Source organism: Sapajus apella, unplaced genomic scaffold (assembly GCF_009761245.1).
Source record: "Sapajus apella isolate SASKATOON/1434 unplaced genomic scaffold, GSC_monkey_1.0 scaffold129, whole genome shotgun sequence".
NCBI classification, from domain to species: Eukaryota; Metazoa; Chordata; class Mammalia; order Primates; family Cebidae; genus Sapajus; species Sapajus apella.
In genome coordinates this window covers 3,931,116-3,946,885 of record NW_022437069.1, presented here as the reverse complement: position 1 = coordinate 3,946,885, position 15,770 = coordinate 3,931,116, and the positions used below count along the sequence as shown (strand labels likewise).

The window sequence follows — 15,770 nt, the reverse complement described above, 5'->3', positions numbered from 1 at the left end:
ACACACACACACACACACACACACACACACACACACACCGTGTGCAATATGCCAAAACCCTGTGTCTAACACACACACACTCATGCATGCACGCCTGGGCAATATGGCAAAACCCTGTTTCTAACACACACACGCACGCACGCACACCTGGGCAATATGGCAAAACCCTGTGTCTAACACACACACACATTCTCGGCAATATGGCAAAACCCTGTGTCTAGCACACACACACGCCCTGGGCAATATGGCAAAACCCTGTGTCTAAAACACACACACACACACGAGCTGGACATGCTGGCACATGCTTGTAGTTCCAGCTTCTCAGGGCTGAAATGGGAAGATGACATGAATCCAGGAGTTCAAGACTACAGTGAGCTGTGATTGCACCACTGCAGTGGTAAGCCTAGGTGACAGAGTGAGACCCTGTCTCAAATTGGAAAAAAACAAAAGAAAAAATGATGTACTTCTAGTACCTCTAGTAAAAGGATATAAAGAGGATAGACTTAGGCTGTAATCCCAGCTCACGCCTGTAATCCCAGCTTTCCGAGAGGCCAAAGTGGGCAGATCACTTGAAGTCAGGAGTTAGAAACCAGCCTGGCCAACATGGTGAAACCCTGTCTGTACTAAAAATACAAAAATTAGCCAGGCCTGGTGGTGCATTCCTTACTCCCAGCTACTTGAGATGCTGAGGCAGGATAATCTCTTGAACCTGAGAGGTGGAGGTTGTGGCGAGCCGACATTAAGCCACTGTACGCCAAACAGAGCAACAGAGCGAGACTCTCTCAAAAAAAAAAAAAAAAAGGATAGCTAGGATAGACCTAGGCTATTTATTTTCTCGAGTCCAAGGGGATTTGAATCCAACTGTGATCATTCTGTAAAAAAAACCAAAAGTCTCTGTTTGAAACCAGTTATGACCTTGCCTGTCTAGAACCCACTGTGAAGCCATTGGCTTGATTTGGAATAACAGGCTGTCTGATTGGCCCTGCTGGCTTCAACCATATGTGCTTTCTCTCCATTACAGCCCGAGGAAGAGCAGTTGGTCTGTGATATCACCGGATCCAGTTCATCTACCGACGACACAGCTTCTCTGGAGCGACATTCTTCCCATGGCAGTGATGTGTCTCTCTCCCAGATTTCAAAGCCAACCAGGTCCAGAGATCGGCAAAGCCTTGATGGCTTCTACAGCCATGGGATGGGAGCTGAGGGTCGAGAAAGTGAGAGTGAGCCTGTTGGCCCAGGCGACATGGAGGAGGAGGAGATGGACAGTATCACTGAAGTACCCGCAAACTGCTCTGTCCTGAGGAGCTCCATGCGCTCTCTTTCCCCCTTCCGGAGGCACAGCTGGGGACCTGGGAAAAATGCAGCCAGTGATGCAGAAATGAACCACCGGAGGTGAGATGGGAGGCGGTTTGTTTAGTGTCTCAATGTCTGCTTGCTTTTGAGAAGTTTCTGGTTTGGTATTGTTGGTAAAAGAATTTAGGAGACCCCATAGTATAGAGTAGAAAGAAGGTAGGCTTTGGAACCAGGAAAATCTGTGTTTAGAACCTAGCTGTATAATTTACTGTGTAGATGACCTTGGGCAAGTCACCTGACCCTTCTGAGCTTTAATTTTCTCATCGGCAAGATACCTTCATTATTATTTTTAATAATAACAATGAAATGTGATTGTCACATTATAAGTGTTTAGTAAATGGAAACGTTTATTCTTGCTGCATTAGTTAATGAAACATGAATTAGGAAATATTGGAGGCAGTAGTTTCATGTTAATTAAGAAGTAAACATGGGCCAGGTGCGGTGGCTCATGCCTTTAATCCCATCACTTTGGGAGGCCGAGGTGAGTGGATCACCTGAGATCAGGAGTTCGAGACCAGCCTGGCCAACATGGCGAAACCCTGTCTCTACTAAAAATACAAAAATTAGCCGGGCGTGGTGGTGCACGCCTGTAATCCCAGCTACTCGGGAGGCTGAGGAGGGAGAATTGCTTGGAATGGGGGAATGGAGGTTGCAATGAACAGAGATTGTGCCATGTACTCCAGCCTGTGAGGCGGGAGTGAGATTCCATCTCAAAAAAAAAAAAAAAGAAACCTAAAGTCTTACAGTCTTAACACATCAAAGTGTTTTCTGAGAATTAAAACCTTCTGTTTCTAATATAGAAAGTTTTGATCTAAATTGTCATTGTTTAATCCTCAAGATAATATAAGACTCATTACATATCATTAAATTGTTGGTATTTTCCCATGTGGGAACTTTTATTATAATTGTGACCCAGTATCAGTCCTTCAGTTTGGAAGCAGGCTATACGAAGATAAAGTCAAATTTGGCTTCTGACTGCTGGCTGCCTAGATGAATTTAAGCTAAGCAGATAGTTATAGCGCTAAAGAATGAGTTACAGTAGTGCCTGTCATATTTACAAGCGTATGCTTATTCCAGAGCTGCTTTGCTAGTAAACGTAACAGATAAGGGACAAGGCTGACAGTTGTTTTACAACAATTGATGTAATCTCATGAGTTCAGGAGTTTGAGACGAGCATAGGCAGCATTGGAAACCCCATCTCTGCAAAAAAGAAAACCGTTAACTGCGCATGGAAATTCTTGCCTGTGGTCCCAGCTACTCGAGAGGATGAGATGGAAGGATCTCTTCAGCCCAGAAGTTTGAGGATGCTGTCTGGGCAACAGTGAGACCATGTCTCAAAATAACAATAATGATTGATGTAAACAGCTCAGCTGGAGCAGTTATTTGCTCAAATTCCTCAACCTCCTAATAATATGGCTATCTAATCATGTTCATTCACTCATTTATTCAGCCAACATATATTGAATACTCACTGTGTGCCAGATACTGCTCTAGGTTCTAGAGATAAAGAGGTAAACAAGACACAGCCCCTGCCTTCATGGAGCTCACAGGTATACCTTCTTATACCTTCCTGATTCGCTAATAGTTTCAGACTCTTTTTATAACACATTTCTGATGTAATTTTTCAATCCTCTCCATGAGTCAGGTGGTATTTCCCCATGTTTGCAGACGAGAAGACTGGCGCAGATAGTTTATGTCATTGATCCATTTATCTCTGATCTCTTAATCAAATGCTGTTTCTAGAATTCCATATTATGCTATGGTGTCATTTAGGAGGCTAACCTTAAAAATAAGCAGCATGCTTTTTCTGCTAGCTTGTTTTTATATACACTTGAGACCCCAGATCATGTAAAAAGTAATTCCCCAGTTTTGCTCTGATGTACTTTTTTTAAAGCATTTACAGCAATAGAAAATGTAAGGCCATGGTGAATAATCCCTATAGCTAGAATTCTCTTCTTGAAGCAAAGGTAACCTTTTTGGCAGGACAGCCTTACCTTAGATGATAACAGCATTAAGGAATAAGGGTTTATTTTCTATACAATCCATTTTTCTTTATAATCCACTATGGACTCCTTTGTCACAATTTTGATTGTAGAGCTACATGTGACTCTGTCATGTAGCTCAGATGAGGAAATTGAAGCTCAGAATAAATGATTTGCCCAAAATTACATGGTGATCTTAGACTGAACTGAGACTAGAACTCTACTACTTTTCATCCTGCATAATGTCATGGGATCTCCTGTTGAATTTAGTGCTAAGGGTCACCTAGGAACACTGTCCTATACCTCTGAAGATAATGGAATGAGAGTGAGGCTTTAATTATCACTTTAATTAGTTTGACTCACTCTTACAGTATTACCTGCATGTAATATAACCTGAATTTTAAAGTGTTAAGAAAAACAACTTTTTTTCTTTTTTCTCCTACAACCAAGAAAAAGGAAAACACCTTTAAAGCTTTGAGTAGTAATTTTTTTCTGATTGTTTAACTTTAATAATTATTAAACTTTATAACTTTTGCTGTCTGATTAACTCCTTGGAGCAAGGGAAAGAGTAAAGTAGCCCTCCACAGAAATTGTCAGGCCTTTTTGGTCCTTATGTTTTTCTCATTCCACATTTCTTTATTCTCTTCCCTGTGCCATTTCTCTTTGAGCAGTGCCTGTCTTCCCAGTGTGGTGTCTGTGTGTGTCATGCGTTTGTATCCCATTTTGTTTCACCTGCAACACTGACCTCTTCACCATTCATTTTCAGTTCAATGCGAGTTCTTGGGGATGTTGTCAGGAGACCTCCCATTCATAGGAGAAGGTACAGAGTTCATTAACTTGATGGACTAACCATGTCACCTCTGAGCATATACTAACAAGCATTGTATTCTGCTTAATCCATGACTGGACCATCTACTTTTAAGTAATGTCCCATCTAATTCAGGCAAATAAAATATAAGTACTTATTAATTGCCAGTGTCCATTTTACATGAAATGGTTTCTTTAATATGAAGTTTTATCCTATTTTATCTTTTACAAAAATTATTTTTAGTTTTTTTAAAATATTGTGCTTATTGGTGTTTAGATGACTTTGATAATAGGGTCTCACTCAGCTTTCTCTAGGAGAGTTTGAAGAATTGTCTATGGTGTGCCTATCTAATGGATCCTGGGGAGTACTTTTTTTTCCTCCTCACAAAAGAAAAGCCAGGAGTGTTTGTGTGCTTGTGCACAGGCCCTAAAATATTTTCAACACATTTTTTTTTTTTTTTTTTTTGAGACAGAGGAGTTTCACTCTTGTTACCCAGGCTGGAGTGCAATGGCGCGATCTCGGCTCACCTCAGCGTCCGCCTCCTGGGTTCAGGCAATTCTCCTGCCTCAGCCTCCCGAGTAGCTGGGATTACAGGCACACGCCACCATGCCCAGCTGATTTTTTTGTAGTTTTAGTAGAGACGGGGTTTCACCATGTTGACCAGGATGGTCTCGATCTCTTGACCTCGTGATCCACCCGCCTCGGCCTCCCAAAGTGCTGGGATTACAGGCGTGAGCCACCGCGCCCAGCCAACACATTCTTTAATAATGTAATGAAAGACTTACCTCGAGTACTAGGCCACCTGTTATCTTCCATTCCACTGTGGATATAGTCATTTATTAAAGCCAAGCCAGAGGCGTAAGTTGATTTCTTGGCCTTTGAATTCCTTAATTAGTATTTGTCAGGTAATATTTTGAAGCTAAAATTAAATGACTTACAAGCTGAGAAGTAATTTCTAGTCAGAGTGCTAATTTGCTTCAAATTTTCCATTGGATTTTCTTTAGAAGTCATTAGTGACCTTCTCTTCGACTGTTTAGAAGTCCAGAAATTACGGTTCTATTAGTGTTAGTTTCTCTTACTAGGAGACATTTGTAAAGAAGTACTTTTAACCATTAGCTGAACCTGTTTGTTAGGAAGTAGGCAAATAGTAATCTTTCCTAGTTTGTCTTTTTCAAGTGGATGCTTTCTTTAATCCCAGATTTTAGGCAAGAAATTGAGCTTAAATTCAGATATTCTCATGAATTTCAGATAATCGTGATTCCTGTGAAATTGCTCTTCCAGAAAATAAGTTGTTAAATAAGTTTTAACCCCATCTCTACTAAATAAGTTTTTGCCTGTCATCACCAACTCCAGTCAGTTTCATCCCTAGTGAAACTTATTTTTGTAGGAAGAACGTAATGTATAATTTAAAATTTTGTAAATTGAAATACCAAACAAGTATTATGAGGTGGAAGAGGGACATTTATTGTTTTTAATCTAGAACTTTGCAAATTTCAAAATAAAGCCAAAGAACCAGTATTACTCCTACTAATTTAGGAATTGAGGAAATGACGATGCTTTCGAAAATACTCTTAATTATGAAAGGAGCTTTCTGTTACCAGGAAGGGCAGACATTGTAGACCATCTGCAACTTCCTTCCTGGTTCCTTAGAAAAGCTGTTATATTGTGGCCAAGCACAGTGGGTCACTCCTGTGATCCCAGCACTTTGGGAGGCTGAGCCGGATGGGTCACTTGAGCCCGGAGTTTGAGACTAGCCTGGGCAACATGGTGAAACCCCATCTCTACTAAAAACACAAAAGATTGGCCAGATATGATAGCACATGTCCGTAATCCTAGCTACTCAGGAGGCTGAGACAGGAGAATTGCTTGAACCTGGGAGGCAGAGGTTACAGTGAGCCAGGATTGCACCACTGCACTCAGCCTGGGGGTGACAGAGCGAGGCTGAGCCTCCAAAGGAAAAAAAAAAAAAAAAAAAAAGCTGTATGTCTCTCTTCCTGTCTCTCTATTGTTTTCATTCTCTTCATCTTAAATTTCAAAAGCCTTCCACATTATTGTCATATTCTGAAAGTAAAGGAACATTAAATCTGTAAAAGGAGTTGTTTCTTGGTTTTGAGACAGAGTCTCACTCTGTCGCCGAGGCTAGAGTACAGTGGCATGATCTCAGCTCACTGCAACCTCCACCTCCCAGGTTCACGCGTTTCTCCTGCCTCGGCCTCATGAGTAGCTAGGATTACAGGTACGTGCCACCACGCCTGGCTAATTTTTGTGTTTTTAGTAGACGTGGGGTTTCACCCTGTTGGTTACGCTGGTCTTGAACTCCTGACCTCAAGTGATCCGCCCACCTCAACCTCCCAAAGTGCTGAGATTACAGGCATGAGCCACCGTGCCTGGCAGAAGGAGATTATTTTTGAGAATGACGATTTGGCAGTGTATGTTCAGTTACTGATTTGCCACATTGTGTTTCTAAAAAAGAAGTTGGATATTTAGTTAAAAATTTGCCTGTTCATTAACTGTTTGGTGATTTTAAATTTAAGTTAATAAAGTCAAAGAATGGACTTCTGAGTCTTATATGTGTTGTAAAATATATCTGTTCTCCTCACACAAGTAAATTATGTCAGTCTCATTCTGCTTACCAAACCAGAGAAGTTTCTCCACTGTATATTTTTACTTTCTGCTGTGTTTGTAAGCTTTATACCACTAATTTAATCTGATTTAAAATGTTTTATACTGTTTAAATTATTTTTAAATGATATGATAAAGATTTTTTTAAAAGAGCCATAGGGGTAGCTCTTACTTCCTCCTACCGTTTTCCTTGTCTCCTTTCTCCAGCCAAAAACCCCACTTGTCAATAAAACAAAGTCATTAGGTATATCCAATATAGATAGTGTTTTTGGTGCCGGGCCTTCCCATCTGCAGGATTCTGGAGGGAGCCGAGTGGTTTTATTGTTGTCCACAAGTTCTGCTTTTATCCCTTCTCAGAAAACAAAAGCACATCACTTAGAACTTTATGGCCCAGGTAGGCAGGATTTTGTGGGTCATTTTGTTTTTTGCGGGGGGGTGCGGAGTCTGGCTCTTTTGCCAGGCTGGAGTGCAGTGGCATAATCGTGGCTCATTACAACCTCTGCCTCCCAGGTTCAAGCGATTCTCCTGCCTCCACCTCCCAAGTAGCTGAGACTACAGGCATGCTTCACCATGCCCAGCTCGTTTCTGTATTTTTAGTAGAGACAGGGTTTCACCATGTGGACCAGGATGGTCTCGATCTCTTAACCTCGTGATCTGCCCGCCCAGCCTCCCAAAGCGCTAGGATTACAGGCGTGAGCCACCATGCCAGCCGGTAGCAAGGTTTTTTTTTTTAAAATGGTAGCTTTTGTTAATAAAAATCCTGACGTTTCCATGCAGTTTTCTTTATAGAGCATGCAATCTTTTGAACTGATTATTGTTTTAGCTGGTTGTGTTTACATAGCAGTTCCAACCCCAGATTTTCTGTCCCTGCTACTTGAGAATAGATAGATGATGAGACGGATGTTTAAAAATCTTGTGGGGAAAATGGATATAAACTTAAAAAGACACATTTCTAACACAGTGCCATAGAATTCCTTTTTTTATTTTTTTTTAATTTTCATTATCAGCCAGGCACAGTGGCTCACACCTGTAATCTCAGCACTTTGGGAAGCTGAGGTAGGTGGATCACTTGAGGTCAGGAGTTGGAGATCAGCCTGACCAACATGGTGAAATCCCCTCTCTAATTAAAAAAAATACAAAAATCAGCCAGGTGTCATGGCACACGCCTGTAATCCCAGCTACTGGGGAGGCTGAGGCAGAAGAATTGCTTGAACCCGGGAGACAGAGATTGCAGTGAGCCAGGATCACCCCATTGCACTCCAGCCTGGGCAACAAGAGCAAAACTCCATCTTGGGAGGAAAATTTTTTTCATTATCATTAAAAAATAAGCAAATATATAATTAGTGTTATATGTTTTATCTTTAGCGTAATAGCCTAGTGAGAGGGGTTTGAAGATGGTTGCCAGTGTAAGTGTCTTAGGCAAAATCTATTAATTGTTTGATTTGGTTGGATCCTTAATGGAAACACATGAAAAAAAAAAAAAAACACCTGATGACTGTGAGCCCACCAGAGCACAGTTTGTCACTGTCTCTTTTACAAAGTCTAGGATTAGAGATACTGTGGGAAGAGTAATGTGGGTATATGGGACGCACTGAGAGATTGTTCCCAGTGGTGGAGTTTTTGAACTACTTTTCATGTCTGAAGAACAAGCCATAGAGCCATAGGTAGTTGCCACAGACTCACTAGAAGGAATTTTTGGGTTTCAGGTTGAACTGGTGATACTGTAAAGAACCCACTGTCTTTTCCACAACACTATCTAGATAGACAACAAAAAAACAATTTTAAGTTTCTGTAGTTCTTCTTCTTGCCCTTTTTGATATTGTCAGTGTTACATTCCTAAATATTTTGATGATTGCGTAACTCTGTCTTTCTCTAACTTTGCCCTTCGTTTTAAAACCTATTAACCCCATCCCTGTTTCCTCTTTTCTCCCTATATTTCTGTTTCTGTCTTTGATGTCATCGCCAGTATGAGCTGGTGCCCCTCTCGTGTGCAGTACTCTGCTGGCCTGAGTGCTGACTTTAATTACAGAAGGTATGATATTGTCATGTGTCCAGCCAAATGGGGAACCATAAAATATGGCATCAGGGCTTTTGGCTTGGAGATGGCTTCTGTGTGGCTGGGATGCATATGGGCAGGCCGCTTTGTCTGTGAGCACAGTGTTTCATTGCCTCTGCTATGGGTGTCACTAATGCAGCTGAAGAGATGCCGCCTAGGAGTCAAGTGATGCATCCTGTGTGTCTCAGCTGGCGATAGATTTGATGTTTTCCGCACAGATTTCTCTTTCTCTGTTTTGGTCTGTCTTGATTTTCAGATCCTGGAAATTCTCGAATCCTGAAGAAAACAAAGAAGCAAGGCAGCTAATAAGATGTACTAATTTCTGTTATGCTTCTAAGTCCATCAGTCGTTTTAGATTCCAAATTCAGAGACTCCTTATCGTTTCATATTCGCTCAGCCGAACAGCTAGATTTAATTACTAAAACATTTTCAGGATTAAGTTTTTCAGTCAGCATAGAGGTGCTTTTCCTAGGCTTTTCAAGTAATTTCTTCTTCACTTAGCCCGTCTTCTTATCCCTGGTAATGAAAATGAGTTTTACAGGCCAGGCGTGGTGGCTCACTCCTGTAATCCCAGTACTTTGGGAGGCTGAGGTGGGTGGATCACATGAGATCAGGAGTTCGAGACCAGCATGACCAACATGGTGAAACCCCACCTCTACTAAATATACAAAAATTAGCCAGACCCAGTAGCGGGTATCTGTAATCCCAGCTACTTGGGAGGCTGAGACAGGAGAACCACTGGAACCTGGGAGATGGAGGCAGCAGTGAGCCAAGATGGTGCCACTGCACTCCAGCCTGGGCAACAGAGGGAGACTCTGTCTCAAAAAAAAGACAACCAAAAAAAAGAAAATGAGTTTTACAGAGGCAGTCAGGATTTCTGTTACCATATTGAAGTATGAAAAACATATCCAGTATTTAATTTACCTGCCAGAGAAAATAGAGACATGAGGCTTCAGTTCATAAGTGATTTACAAAACAAAACAAGGAAATACAAATGCAAGTCCTGGACTCTAGTATGTATGAATTTAATTGTACCAATTTTCTGTAAGTTTTCCCTGAGTGGAGGTAACTAAATAGCTTCATTATACCTTCAGATTGAATTCTAGCTCATTGTTAAATGAGAACATGGTCAGCTACAGCTATATTTTGAGATCTTGATTATTTTAAAGAAGTTTTCACTGCAGTTGTAACAGATGTGAATTATTCGAGTTAGCAACCCATCGAGTTTAGATCACTAACCTCTCTCTGTAGCCTCCTGCTGACTGAAAATGCTTTTCATTCTGCAAATGACAAAATCTTTCTCTGAGGAATCCTCTTTAAAATGGCAGATCCTGTTTGCCTTTTTTCCCTTTACCAGTATCCAGACAAAAAATTACGACTCTTTCTACTCTTAGACTTGGTAGCTTTTCAGCATTTGTCCATTAAAGTGTTACATGTGCCTGTTGCAACTAACAGTTCTCCGGAAGCCTGTGGGCAGCTGTTGTTTGTCCAGCTGTGCATAGATGGTAACACTCATGAGTAACACTTGGGTTTTCTGGGGTGAAAGCAGACTTGTAAAATTATAAAGGTCAACTTGAACCTGAAGTTATAAAGGTCCACTTAATGGACATAAGGACAAGTTACCCAGTTTGCCTTCTGAAAGTTACTTAAGTTCATATTTTCTCTGTGACAGTAATTTAATTACTTGTCTTTTGTAGAGTTAGAGTCACAGGGATTAATTAGATCAAGGAAAAACGTAAATAGAGTATCAGATAAATGTGGTCTGTCCATATAGTATATTGAAAAAAATCCGAGAAGTGATCTTGGGTGTTTCAACATTTGGATAAATTTAATGGGGTAAGAAAATCTAATGGAGTATTCTTTCTCAGTATTCCACAGTCTGGGGGGGAAAAGTAGGTGGTACTCCTTGTGCCATACCCTTTTAGACAGTTTTGCTAGCTGACATAGAAATAATATACGAACAAAGGAGATACACCCAAAGGGATTTTGTATCTTCCTTCGTTTTTGAGACCCAGAAATAGAATGAATTAACTTTTGTGCCCTGTGTTCAGTTTCAGTTTAGAAGGCTTGACAGGAGGAGCTGGTATCGGAAACAAGCCATCCTCATCTCTAGAAGTAAGCTCTGTAAATGCCAAAGAACTCAGACGCCCTTTCAGTGGTGAGGAACGGGGTGACTCTTTGGTGTCACTTTCAGAAGAGGATCTAGAGTCAGACCACAGAGAACATAAGATGTTTGATCAGCAGGTAAGTCTTAAATATGTCTATTTTGGAAAAAATATATTTCACAAAATATGAACATAGAAGGCAAGGTTTCTGTTTGTATAAGGCTAGTAGCTGCGACTGCTTGCCCATTATACGATATACTTAATCTAGCACTAAAGCAAGTTTTTAACACTTAATTAAAAAGGGTCAGGCATAGTGGCTCACGCCTGTATTCCCAGTGCTTTGGGAGGTTGAAGTGGGAGGATCACTTCAGCCCAGGAGCTCAAGACCAGCTTGAGCAACATAGCAAGACCCCCACCCCCCATCTCTACCAAAAATTAAAAACTTAGCTGCATATGGTGGCTTGTGCCTGTAGTCCCAGCTACTTGGGAGGCTGGAGTAGGAGGATTACTTGAGACGAGGAGTTTAAGGCTGCAGTGAGCCATGATTGTACCACTGCACTCCAGTCTGGGCGATAGAGCAAGACTTTGTCTCTAAAAAGGGTAAATAAATGAAAAATAAAGAATATCATTAATCTGCATAGATTTAAATATTCCATCAAGGCACACTTTTTTAAATTAGGAAAGTATCCAGGATATTAAACAGAGTTTTTCCTTCTTATCTGAGACCTTCTTTTACCATCTCAGTAGTAAAATGAATCTTGAAATATGATACCATTATTGATTTTCTTAATTCTCTAAAACATATCCCAAGTTTCTCCTTTGTAGAAAAAAAAACTTTATTACTACACCAGGAAAGGACCATGGATGCTCTCTCCTTCCCATTCCTGCCAGAATTCTTAAGAGAACATCTATGCCCCCTGCCTTCTCTTTTTAAAATTTCATTTATGTATGTATTTAGAGACAGGGTCTCACCCTGTTGCCCACACTGGAGTGCAGTGGTGCCATCATGGGTCACTACAGCCCCAATTTCCCGGGTTCAAGTGATCCTCTGCCTCCATCTCCCCAAGTGCTGGGATGACAGGTGTGAGCCACTGCGCCTGGCCTTTGCCTTCGCTTTATCACCACCTAATCATCTCTTAATTTCTGCTGCTGCCACTTTCTTGAAACTCCTGTCTTGAAGGTCATGGATTTCCTTGTCAGCTAAATCAAAGTGACTTCTTAGTTCTCATCTTCTGGGTGTCCTCATTATTACTTTCACTTTTGACAATCCCTTGGGGAGATTTTGAGTTGAGAATTCAAATTATATGCTTTTATAGCATTCTGCCTTATTGCAAGTCTTTTCCTCTTGGGCCAGGAGACTTTGGATTAATTTATGAAAACATTCTGGGATACATCTTATGTCCTCCAAATGAAACATTTATAATTTTTAAAGAAGCTTTTTGAATAGATGACTGGAGTTGGGGCAGTATCTAATGATATATTCCTAATTAAACAAAAATGTTGACAGCCTCTTCCATGATTTGCTGAGGAGGACTTTGTGTAGAAGTTTAATTTTTTATTGCATCCTACTACGAAGCACTGACATGACCAAATATAAATTTGGCTCTGAAGGATAACCTTAGTAATTAATGTAGCACTTACGCTTGTGTGAGATCAGATGATTAAAAAGATACAGGCAGAGGCCGGGCGCGGTGGCTCAAGCCTGTAACCCCAGCACTTTGGGAGGCCGAGGCGGGTGGATCACGAGGTCAAGAGACCGAGACCATCCTGGTCAACATGGTGAAACCCCGTCTCTACTAAAACTACAAAACATTAGCTGGGCACGGTGGCGTGTGCCTGTAATCCCAGCTACTCAGGAGGCTGAGGCAGGAGAATTGCCTGAACCCAAGAGGCGGAGGTTGCGGTGAGCCGAGATCGGGCCATTGCACTCCAGCCTGGGTAACATGAGTGAAACTCTGTCTCAAAAAAAAAAAAAAAAAAAAAAAATACAGGCAGCTGGGCGCGGTGGCTAAATGCCTGTAATCCCAGCACTTTGGGAGGCCGCGGCGAGCAGATCATGAGGTCAGGAGATCGAGACCATTCTGGCCAACATGGTGAAACCCCATCTCTACTACAAATACAAAAAAATTACCTGGGCGTGGTGGTACATACCTGTAGCCCTAGCTACTCAGGAGGCTGAGGCAGGAGAATTGCTTGAACCCGGGAGGTGGAGATTGCAGTGAGCCGAGATCATGCCACTGCACCACAGCCTGGGCGACAGTGCGAGACTATGTCTCATAAAAAAGAGAGAGAGATTTATGCATAAGGAAAATCAGTTGAAGACCTGAATGAATTTTGCCCCTTTAAAAATTTTTTCTACTTGATCTGATACTTCAGAAAGAGAAAAAATAAGAATGTGAATAATGTGCCTGTTGAAGCAGGTAATTTAGATTTACTCAGCCTAATGGTAGAAGAAACGGGAAGGAAAAAATAAGAACAATTCTTTGGTGGCTATTGAGCACAGCTTGGTTAAGGATAAATAAACCAGTGAAAAAAATCTTTAAATTGCATGTTAAATATATAGAATCCTTTGGATATCATTTGCAAGATGAGATAAAATATCAGAATTGTGGATTTGTAAACAGAATCATAGACAGAGACATGGTAAATCCCTTCAGATTCAGCTGAAGCCCATTTAAATGACTTGCATAAATCCATGTAAGTGGCTGTTAGCTGAACAGTGGTAAACTCAGTTCCTGGCTGTTAATTTCACTGCACTTTTTAGGTTTTTGGGGTAGGTGAGTTTTAATGAGGAAATAAGAATGATTTAATTTTCTTAATATTATTTATGTGATACCTTTTCTGAGATAAATATTTCCAGGAATTTGACAGATAACCCTGCATTTTAGTAAGTGACGTTAGTACCACTGATAAGTTTCTAAAATAGACTGTCTTTCTGAAGTGGATTTTCTGATTCAGTCTTTCTAAAGTTGTTGTTTTAGTGCCTTGCTATGCTTAGCCTTCCTGGAATCTCTGCTCACCCATAGTTTTTATCTCGTGTGCAACCTCAGAGTGGGTATTGGAGCTGCTTGTATCACTCTGATCTGGATGAGTTGCCTGCAGCCAACTTCCTGTTAAAAGTCTCTGCCTTTCACTGAGGTCATTTTTTAGACCTCACAGTTTTATTTCAAACATAGCAACTGTTTGCCTCAGCTTCCATGGTTACACATGAAACAAGCTCTAAATAATCAGAAGTCTGGCCTAATTGAGTCAAGTTCATGCTACTAACAGATTTTTCATTGCTTCTCTTTCAACATGTTTGTGTCATAAGGAGGCAGATTGCATTCTGTAAAGGGAAAGGATTAATGATAAAGTCAGTTAACAGTTAGAATGGGCTCCTATCTCCAGAAATGTGCTAGTAGACACTAGGTGACTGTCTTTGAGGGATATTATACCAGGAGCCCCTGCAGGTGATTGGATTAGGTGGTCTCAAAGCTTTTGTTAATTTACTGATAGAGTTAAATTATCAAATTTCTGTTACCTTTATGTTCATGTAGAAACAGTCTCATCGTAGAAGAGGAAAGGGAAGAGATTGAGGCTTCTTTGCAAATACACTATTGTTTTATTTGTGATCTTAAAACACTTTACTTTGCATCTCAATTTCCAATTATTTAAAATCAGAGGCCAGGTGTGGTGACTCACACCTATAATCCCAGCACTTTTGGAGGCTGAGGCAACAGACAGATCACCTGAGCACAGGGGTTCGAGACCAGCCTGGCCAACATGGTAAAACCCTGTCTCTACCAAAAATACAAAAAAATTAGCTGAGCTTGGTGGTGCGCACCTATAATCCCAGCTACTCGGGAGACTGAGGCAGAAAAATCACTTGAACCTGGGAGGTTGCAGTGAGCCAGGATGGTGCCACTGTACTCCAGCCTAGGCGACAGAGGGAGACTGTGTCTTAAAAATAAAGTAAAATCAGAATATTATTACCGATAACCTACTATATCTGCATGAAGGAATATTTAGACTTTCAAAGAACAAGTACGTAGTTTGATATTTTGAGTTAAATTATTTTTATGTGATAATGCATCCAGCAGATATTTATTAAGTACTTACTAAGTTTGAAACATTGTTAGTTGCTATGAGTGATACAGAACCACTGTAAAGAATGGATACTCTAATGGTCCCCGTTTCACAGATGAGAAGACTAAGCCTCAGAGAAGCTAAGTACTGTAACTCCTCTGAAATTGAGCAGCTGTTAAGTAGCAGGAGCAGACTTTGACCTAAGAGTGTCTGGCCACAAAGCCTGTGCTCTCGTCCTCTTCTGGACTGCCTTATTTTATATGTGGGTCTAATTATAAAGTTTTATGCTTTTCTAGAAATAAGAGAGCATATGCTTCTAACCTGTTCTTTACTTTTTTACTTCGTAGATGTGTCACAGATCTAAGCAGCAGGGATTTAATTACTGTACATCAGCCATTTCATCTCCATTGACAAAATCTATCTCGTTAATGACTATCAGCCATCCTGGTTTGGACAGTGAGTATACATTTTTTAAAAATTAAATACATTAAATCTTAACTACTCTTCCTATTACTTTTCTCACTTTAAGTCCCCATAACATTACCTGCCAAAATTTGCTTGCTGCTTCTTTGGATGAATGGTTCAGCGCTTAAACATAAAAGGTGACATACAGTTCATCTTGGGATCTTCCTCCTTTTGCTACCTAAAAATATCCTTGGGGGCTGAGCACGGTGGCTGATGCCTGTAATCCTAACACTTTGGGAGGCTGAGGCGGGCGGATCCCCTGAGGTCAGGAGTTTGAGACCAGCCTGGCTAACAGGGCAAAACGCTGTCTCTAC

At 40.9% G+C, this 15,770-nt stretch overlaps 1 protein-coding gene across 15 annotated transcripts in view; it reads left to right on the top strand.

The window, feature by feature from the left end:
• AKAP13 (A-kinase anchoring protein 13) overlaps positions 1–15,770 on the top strand; it is a 346,439-nt gene that overhangs the window by 256,828 nt on the left and 73,841 nt on the right. For 10 of the 15 annotated variants that reach the window (XM_032262391.1, XM_032262389.1, XM_032262388.1 and 7 more), the window contains 5 exons: positions 1,022–1,392; positions 4,102–4,155; positions 8,732–8,797; positions 10,873–11,065; positions 15,339–15,447. In XM_032262391.1, the coding sequence (XP_032118282.1) occupies positions 1,022–1,392; positions 4,102–4,155; positions 8,732–8,797; positions 10,873–11,065; positions 15,339–15,447 (793 nt within the window). The remainder of the gene's footprint in view (positions 1–1,021; positions 1,393–4,101; positions 4,156–8,731; positions 8,798–10,872; positions 11,066–15,338; positions 15,448–15,770) is intronic. The other 5 variants (XM_032262403.1, XM_032262402.1, XM_032262399.1 and 2 more) reach the window with 2 other exon arrangements.